The 9,343-nt window shown below is 32.6% G+C and overlaps 1 protein-coding gene across 7 annotated transcripts; it reads right to left on the bottom strand.

Annotated features, from left to right (window-relative positions):
• Positions 1-3,782: 3,782 nt before the first annotated feature.
• LOC107962432 (probable pectin methyltransferase QUA2) lies at positions 3,783-9,019 on the bottom strand. 7 transcript variants are annotated; one of them, XM_016898825.2, is made up of 10 exons: positions 8,543-8,988; positions 7,690-7,850; positions 7,126-7,605; positions 6,874-7,006; positions 6,244-6,484; positions 5,743-5,968; positions 5,461-5,636; positions 5,065-5,368; positions 4,608-4,746; positions 3,783-4,435 (listed from the first exon to the last, which is right to left on the bottom strand). In XM_016898825.2, exons 2-10 carry the CDS (start codon positions 7,839-7,841, stop codon positions 4,277-4,279), a joined length of 2,010 nt encoding a protein of 669 aa, XP_016754314.1. In that variant the 5' UTR covers positions 7,842-7,850; positions 8,543-8,988; the 3' UTR covers positions 3,783-4,276. The 7 variants fall into 7 exon arrangements, with proteins under 7 accessions (XP_016754314.1, XP_040970880.1, XP_016754315.1 ...); XM_041114946.1 differs by lacking the exon at positions 8,543-8,988 and adding an exon at positions 8,288-8,305; XM_016898826.2 differs by lacking the exon at positions 8,543-8,988 and adding an exon at positions 8,111-8,280.
• Between the last annotated feature and the right edge of the window lie 324 nt (positions 9,020-9,343).

Genomic DNA, 9,343 nt, shown 5'->3' with positions numbered 1-9,343 from the left:
TTTATCAAAGTTGTTCCCAAATAAATAAGGCCAGATTTGTGTGGATGGACATGAAATTGGGAAGGATACCTAAAAAACCAAGAAATATAAATATCATTAAAATCAATAAATCAAAAATCACATAAAATAAGAATAAAAAAAATCTAAGTAAACGGGTGGCAAAATACGGGCAAGTGAGTGACTAAATTGGGAGTACTGCACGCTTCAGATTTCGGGGCAGTTTTGTTGTACGCTCGAATCTAATGATTATAAAATATTTTAACAAAAGCACTTGGAAAACATTAAAAATTTTGGTATGTACTCTTTTTTAGCATGCCGTAGAGTTTTCGTAGATTATGAAGCAGATAGGAAAGAAAAGTGTATGTGCAATTTAAAAGAAACGAAAAAATGTTGATTTTTTTCTAAAAAATTATCAATAAGATATGAGAAACCAACGATTTTTACCCATAAATAGAAAGTTCAAAGATACATCACTTACATCAAGATCAAGTATTTCTTCATTTCATTGAATTTGTTCTTTTTGTCGTAAGTGTAAATTTTGAGGGAGGATAAATTTCTTTTTCTTTTTTATGAAACTAAATTTAAATTATAAATTAAAACAATATCACCATTATAAAAAGTAAATTTTTTGTCAAAGCACGTATATACTAATGGTTAAAGTAAAACTGTCAGTATACATCATAACTATATTGTTGGATATCATCTGACCGCCACAATAAATTTACTTATATCAATAGATAAAATATGTGTCGGTGTAAGTTTACCTATACTAACGGATTAAACATCTGTCAGTGTAGAACTAATTGTGTTGACAAATATTGATCGTCACTAAAACTAAGTGTTGGATATGGTACTCTATTTGTAGTGAATTGTTGGTGTACCTAATGGGTTAGCTGTGGGAGTTGTGGTTGTAGAGAAGTGTTGAAAAGATAGGTGAGTATTCGGTATACTAGTAATATACTTTTTATTATTATTTCACAGTAGTTTTAAAAAATTGACATATATCTCTTTTTTAAAATATCTTTTTAATATTTTACTATACTAACTTATGAAAGTCTAAAAACTTAACTAACAGTATATCAAATAATTTTCCTAAAAGGATATGTGTCTATTTAAGAAACGGAAAATAAAGGAGAAAATTATATTCAAGGTCAGAGTATAGATATTCAAGTCGAGGATGGTATTCAAATAAAGCACTCCCAACAATATCAACTCTACGATTCAAACTTGACACAAATGCTTGGGGAAGAAGCACAATTCCACGTTTTCCTACTACTTATTAGTATATAAAGTTTATTTATATGTGATCTAATTTATTTTTATGGTCTAATTTTTAAATTTTTTAAATTTTTATGTATTTATATATATATATATTACAATTTTCATGTTTTTTTATTTATTATATTTTATTATTATTTTTGGAAAACTCTTATATTTTTTATAATTTTTAATTTTTTTAAAATTACGATTAAAGTGACACAATATGAGACTTTGAGGGTTAAACTTTTTAAAATCAATGCCAATTTGACACAATAGGTAAACATTAAGAGCAATAGTTAAAAGAAATGGACAAAAAAAGATAAAATTGAATAATTAAGTGATAATTTTTTAATTTTGCATAGTTAGATGACTAAGAATGAGTACCGATGTAATTTACCCTAAATTATAATCCTAACAAATATCTCTTTCTTGAGTTTGATTGATTTTTTTTTTATCTTTTAAATTTTTTTTGAATTTTTCATCTAATCCATTTCTCCTTAGCAGCTAAAATAGTAAGATAAAATTGAATAATAAAGACCAATATAAAGTCAAACCGTCGTCATATATATTTTTTTCAATGCTATTTCAATTTAATCTTCTCAATTAAAAGAATCCGATTGTTTGACCTAGTCTAATCCAATCTTCAATAAATTTCTTTAAATGAATTAATTTCATAATTAAACTTACATACTTCTAAAATATCAATGCCATTGAAACCCAAAAATTTTATTTCTAACATTGACCCTTGGAGAATCACTAGAAAAACAAATCTCATAAACAACAGCAATAATTAGATTTCATTTTAAAGCAAAGAAACAAATCACCAATAATTAAACCAGTCAGACATCATGTTAAGCAACAAAAAGCTATATCAATCAATTTAAAGATTTTGGCTTTCCACGAACAGTCTTTTCCTTGAGATGTGAATTTTGAGTTTTGTAGGTTCCATTTGCAATTTGTATATGTATGTGAATTAATTTCAGTGGAGGTAGTTCATATAAACTCAATTATTCAATAGATTCTTATTTTGAGAGCAACTTTGATTTTGATGACATGGTTCCAACTCAATGATGTTAACATTGCTCCCACACACCAAACATCTAGAGTCCAAAGTTGAATAAAAATGCAAAGCTCCCCTACATATACCATGGGATCTGAAAGCACAAAAACATGTCATACAGCTCTACTGATATGATAACTTTAATATCACCTCTCTTTCCTCTTGAATTTTGCTACAATATGAACAGCTACCATATATATGGAAAAACCAAACATGTAAAACGTTCAATGGTAAACCAAATACATAGGTTTCTGCTTAACATCTGGTCTTACCTGCTGTCTGCTAAATTTGAGGGACAGGAAGCTGGTTCAAGGAGTGGTGTCTGTTTTTTTCTCGGTAGGATTGAAATGTGTTAAGGTTGAGAGGCATGGGAAAACTATAATGAATTGATACTCTTTTTTAAGTTTTATGTTGCTATATGTGAGGGAATAATGTCCTTTGCCATGTTTCATGTTGTTTTAAAAAGGTCAAATTCTACTATTAGAACTTTTATTTTGTATAAGTTGTGAATTTAATACTTGTAGTTTAATTTAATAAATTCTAGTCCAATTGAATATATATGGTTAAATTTTATTATTAGTCCTCTATTACACGTAAAGTTAAAAATTTAATCTATGTTATCCAATTGGATCATTTTTAGTCGTTATATTTTTCATATTTCAAAATTTCAATTTTAATGCAAATGACACTTGTTAAATCTATTAATTGATTTTTTACGAGTAATATGTAAAAATAACAAACCAACATGACATTATGCATAATAGCATAACGTAACTTAATAAAGTTAGCTACTATTTGGTTACAAGACTTGAAAATGACCAAAATAAAATATTAATATTGAATCCATAACATATGCGACTAAAAGTAGAATTTAACCTTTTAAAATATAGTTGGCCAAAAGCAACTTAAATCATATAAAGTTTGAGTGGAGAAATATATCAAATGGTTCTAACAGTTGAAAGTTTTTACTAAACAATGTTTAAAAATAATGAATATTTTATTAACTTAACATTAAAAACAAAAATTAATTAAATGAGTTATCAAAAGTAGATATATAGCATTGAATCATAGAAAGCTTGAATGATGGTACCAAAGATTAGTGCAATACTTTGACGTCATTAGCTTAATGAAGGGACATTGAATGCAAGCATTTTCATCAACCAACCAAATGTACTATACCTATCCATATCATTTGATCCCTGCAGATTTTACCATTTGTTAAGTATACTTCTCAATCCAGTACAATACTCAACGCTCAAATTAAATTCCTATATAACACTGCATTAGATATGGTAGGTCCAAGCCCCCCACCATATAACACTGCAATTTCACATCCATGCACCATAACTGTGAATCACATGCATTCATTTCTGCAACTTTAATGATCTGCTATATGCTTTCCACATATATACAGTACTGCATACACAACATTCAACTACATCTGACAAAAGCACAAGTTCAATGAATAAAAACTATTCAGTATGAGTTTCCTTCATTGAATATAAATGGTATCATAGAGAATAATCAAATGAAGAATAAAAAACTTCATCATAAATGACACTGTCAAGAAATCCCTCTTTTTTTTTCTTTTTTTTCTTCTTTTTTGTTTTCTATACTGCACAGCTAATAGCACTTGCTTATTCTGTAAATCATCTTTCACAATCTTAATCATGTGTTTGTATAATCATAATGAGACATAAACATGAAAATTTTTAAAATCTCACCCTATAGTTCTCACTTGCAATTGTACCTCAATCGAGTAATTACAAGGCCCTATGTTCGCCTTACGGCTCCATAGGAGTTGTCACCATTGGTTCATTTTTTTTTCTTGCTTCTTTCTGTTCAAAATATATGGTATTCCTCTTTCCATGGTGGAGCTTTACGATGATTAGGTAACTTGCACAGAAGGAGTTTGAATACCAAGACATAAACTAGGGTTTAATGGAGAAATTGTTCTCACATTGCTTGCTTCTTAAAGAAAGGTTTCTGACAAATAAGGAGCCGCTCATCGCTGTTACTTTCAATTTCTATGATTCTGGCATCCCACTTCAACCGTGTCGTTAGAGCTCTGGCTGATTCAACAAGAGGAGCGGCGTCACGGATTAGTATCCAACCCTGCACCAACCATCACATGCATCACATATTAGAACATAGCAGTAGCTGACAAAAAGATAGGAACCATTTGAAAGGTCCAGTCATTTGATAGAATGGGTTTAGAAACAGTAAGGTAACCATAAAAGGAGCTAAAGTAGGCCTGGATTGATAATTGATAGCTTAGTTGTAGTACCTCAGGACGAAGCAACCGATCTATCTCAGTGAATAGATCAAGCATGGTGCATCTCCGATGTTGACTAGTCTCAAGGGATAGAAGTCCATCTGCGTGGACCATGTCATAAGTTCTAGGATATGTTGGAAATGCTTCACACCTGAAAGTGATACAGATGGATCATAAGACATGAAAACATGAAAAGTGAAACGTGTATGTTGCTGGAAAATGATTCAATGGTAAAGCATATCACATTTTTAAAAGTAAGAGCAGTTAATCAACTGTGAAATAGAAGTAACACTATGTCCTAACTTCATTCATGTTTCATTGACACCAAACCATAAACAGAATAGACATCCTCAAATAGAGTTGCTCAATTTAAGTCTTATGAGTAATGCAGGATGCATACAATTACGATAAGGGTATATTACGACAATAGAACAAAACCTTAAAAAGTTTAGCTAGAGAAGAGACATACCAATCATGTAATACACCAACATAGCCCCTGTCAAGAATGAGGGGAAGGTAGTTAGGTCCACTTGTTGGGACTACATTCATAACCCAGACAGACTTCCCTCCTTCCAGTAATGCAGCATTTAAACCACCATAACGAGCATTCATATCTAAAACATTTCTGAGCATGTTATAAGGTGGAGAAGGATCCTCGTCACCAGGTCTCTTTGGATGATCCGAGAATATTAGGGGTGACAGGAGTGACCAGTAATTACGAACAGCTGTTCTAGAGTTTGCGGTATCCTCATTGAGTTCTTCGGAGTGTAATCCTACCAAAATATAAGCAAACAGATAAATAAAAAAAATTAACAGACCGAAATTTCTTATATTGGTGCCTAGCATGCAAAGAGCATCAAATTACCATAAAGAGCAAGTTCATTCTTGTTCAAGTTAGACCTAGAAGGCCAGGTGGGTCTCTCCTCAATAGGAAGCCATCGGCGGCTATGAGTACCACCTATACAGTTCTGCAGAGGTTGATAGTATGGAGATTCAACGTCTTGTCCTTTGCTACAGATAGGAGGACCAGAACCAGGCTTCCTGGACACAAATAGTTAGGTTATTAGGATTGTTCCAATAATTCATTTGGTCAAAATACATTCACTTTTGAAGCAAAAGAATGTAAATCAAAAGAAAATTGCCTTACCTGGAATTGTAACAATTTTTTTTACTGGTCTTTTTCCACAACACAGTTTCCTCTTGTTGTGACATCAACTCCCAGCAGAGGTTTTCTGCAAAATCACGAACAAAGTTCCACCTTTTCTGCTTCTCTTTGTTACGAAGAAAACTCTGAACATTGGTAAGAGGTGAAGTCCATACAAAGTATCCACCAGGCTTTAGAACTCTATCAACTTCAATCAAGAAAATACCATCTGTAGCACACATTTAGCATAAAATGTTAATTACCAAAGGCTCAAATACAAAAACATCGGCAGAAGTAGCACATAGAAGTGAAAATATGGTCACAGATCAAAACTAAGAAAACACAAGTTGATAAAGGTGAGGCAAATTTGTAGAACCTTTCATTTCAGCTAGGGGTTATCATATATAGAACAATGAACATGCTTGGGTAGGGGGAGAGGGATGAAAAGATGGGGAAAGAAGCAGCATATTCTATATAAGCAAGTTTTAAACAGTTAACTGATACCTTTTTCATCCCAGTCAATACCGCAGCGTGCACAATGCAGCATATCAAATGAAAGAGATGGATATGGCAATTGTTTTGCATTGAAAGAACCGATCATTGCAGGAAGGCCCCTTTCTAGAGTGAGTTGGACTTGACTGCCTGATGACTCATAATTTGCAATGCACATGGTTAAGAGCTGTTTGGAAAAAAGATGTGCTCCAAAGCTTCCATAACCACATCCTATATCCAAGATGGTTCTGACCTGCAACAGTAGCTTTAAACTCAGACAGCGCAAGGGGACTAGAAACACTAACTATTATTATTTTTAATGCAGAAGAAACTAATGAAATGATGGCACTGCAAAATAACAGTCTTCTTCATAGTAGATACTAGGAAGGTTTTAAGCTAATTTAGCCAACATTACCAAGATTGCAATGTGCAAACCAAGGGTGGCAATTAAATGTATCATAAACAAGTTACTCGTACTTGGCCCAAAAAAATAATAAAAAATTGTCCATGCTGTCAAGTGTCAAGTGATAAAGGAAATAACAACTATAACCTTACTAGAATAAGATACACAGAGTAAAAAAGAATCCATGAACAATGGAACAGTGTACAAGTATGATCCGAGGTAGGAAAAGTCCCACTTACCCCAGCTTGTATGAAGTTAGATTCATTTCTCAATCCAATCATTTCAGCAATCTGATGGGAATAGTCTTCCACACCATCAAACATAAGTGATGCTGATCGGAATGAAATCTGCTCTTCCTCCAGCATCATCATTCTGCAATTGTGTAAATCGAGGAGTTAAAGAAATACATTTCCATAAGAAATAAATCGAGGAGTGTGGAAATGAAGGCAGTCGGACAAGAAAGTAGACTTACAAAAGAAACGTCCACTTACCTCTTGGTTAAACTGCCAGAGGTGAACACCTCTTGACCAGTAATTTTGACATTTGCAACCCAAATGACATCTCTCCCAGTTGGCCATCTAAGTGGAATTTTATAGTTCACGGGTGGAAGAACTAAACAACTTTGCCTTGAGCCTTGTCCACATTGCCGATCATACTCGCTACTGTCAGAATAACGCAAAGCAAGATTCTCCGAAATGTTAAAGCAAGGAATATGATTCTCAGACTCCTCGGGACAAAAGTCGATTTCTTTCATCCTTGAAGCACCAAGTGAAAGTTCCCCTATATCCCACAAATCCAAAACAAGCTGCTCTTGAAGTCGCCTATAACCATGAAATATATGACCCCTAGACAATGTCGAAATGGAGAGTGTCCACCAAAACGATCCAGTGAGAGCAAGAATCACAATCACAACTAAACTTAACTTCAAAAACAGCACTGTTAACTTATGCCGGCTTCTCGGACTCCCAACGCTGAAGGGATCAGATGCGAAACCATTCTCAGTGACACCATATTTGGAAGGAGAATTATCCGGACAAAGTAAACGAAAAGGAAACCTGAGAGATAAATAGCTCTGATCAGAAGCACGATTTCTATCCAAATCTTCCTTTTCCGTTTTATCTTTCACTTCAGAATCCCAAAAATCATTGCTGTTACTCAAGTTCCGCAGTCCGGATACACCTCGATGCAGAGGCAGATGCCGGGACATCGTTCAAACCTGGAAATCCCCAACAGTTAGCCACAGGAAAATAAATATGCAAACATAACTCAGAGGAGCTGTTAAAGTTGAAACAAGTAAATATATATTCTACTCAAATCACTCTTATGAAACAAGCCAAGCTAGTAATACTACTTTCAAAAATGTTAAATCTTAATAAGGATAACCCTGAAATGGTTTAACTTATGTAAAGAAACTCTGCACTGAAACAAGAACAAATGACATATTTTCCCCAATTTTAAGATACTAGATTCATAAACCTTGCTGAAAATTGAACCTCTTACAAAAGCAAATTTTAAACAGTGAAAGGAAAAAAAAATGAAGCAGTGGCTTTTTTTTTTTGAACGATTCCAAAGACTGAAACAGCAAAAGGGGGGAAAATTAGAAAAGGGAGAAATGTAAGATTCGAAGGAAATAAAGGAAAGTGAAGTAGATACATTTCCATACAATAAACTTTGAGTGAGTTCCGCCACCTGAAAGCATTAAAGAGTAAGCTCATTTGCATTCAAAAATCATTAATTTCCCATTAAAATTCACTTCTCTTAGCTGCCCAATACGAAGAATTTAATGAAAACCCAGATTAAAATGAAGAAAACCCATTTTGGATCAATCATTAGAAAATCGAAATGGTATCCAATCTAACAAATCCAAAAACAGTAAGAAACTTTTTTTTACAGAAGCAAAAACAGTACCTTGTTTGTAGGAGCAGAGCTGCAAATAGAAAGATAGCGCAAAACCAGCTTAAAATAAGCGAGATTTCATCAAATTATGATCTAATAAGAAGCACTTTCCATTAGTTTTAAACTTAAAAAAAAAACTCTCTTTTTATTTGCTCTTGATAATGGCGAGCTCTCTTTGATATACTGTAAAGAGTGTGTAGGCGGTTTTTGTATCGACCCAATCACAACACTGCTCGTGAAAAAGCTGAAAAAAAAAAAAGAAAACTAATCAAATGAAAAATGGTATGAATTAGATACATGCAAAAAGCTATTAATAAATGATGATAAACAAGTTGCTTTTTTTTTCTTTTTAATCTTCAGACACTATTTTTTTTTCTCTATGATAAACGCGCTAAACAGCCATCAGTAGTGTTCGATTCCAACTGTAACTTTCAATTTATTTTATTTTAATATATATTTTATTAATCAAATCTCAAATCACTAATAATTTATTTGATTACTTAAGACTTTAGAGTGAAGAATTGAATAAATATATAATCTTGAAAAAAAAAGTTGTCTGTAAAAGAAATTCTCCCCAGATTACTTTTGCAGTAAAACTTGTTTTAGAATTAGTAAATTCAATTCGTAATATTGAGACTTTTATAATACTTTTATCGATTTAGTGGATGTAGAAATTAGTTACATGCATAAGAGTGTAAAATTTAGGTTAGAGAAAGTGAATAAATCAACAGCTGACTTTGTCAATACTGTATGAACATAGATCTCATAAGATGATGTTGTTTAGACCTAATAAAAATTGGAAGACTTTGAACT

This window comes from Gossypium hirsutum, chromosome A06 (assembly GCF_007990345.1).
Source record: "Gossypium hirsutum isolate 1008001.06 chromosome A06, Gossypium_hirsutum_v2.1, whole genome shotgun sequence".
Taxonomy (NCBI): Eukaryota; Viridiplantae; Streptophyta; class Magnoliopsida; order Malvales; family Malvaceae; genus Gossypium; species Gossypium hirsutum.
This window is presented reverse-complemented; position numbering and strand designations above follow the sequence as displayed.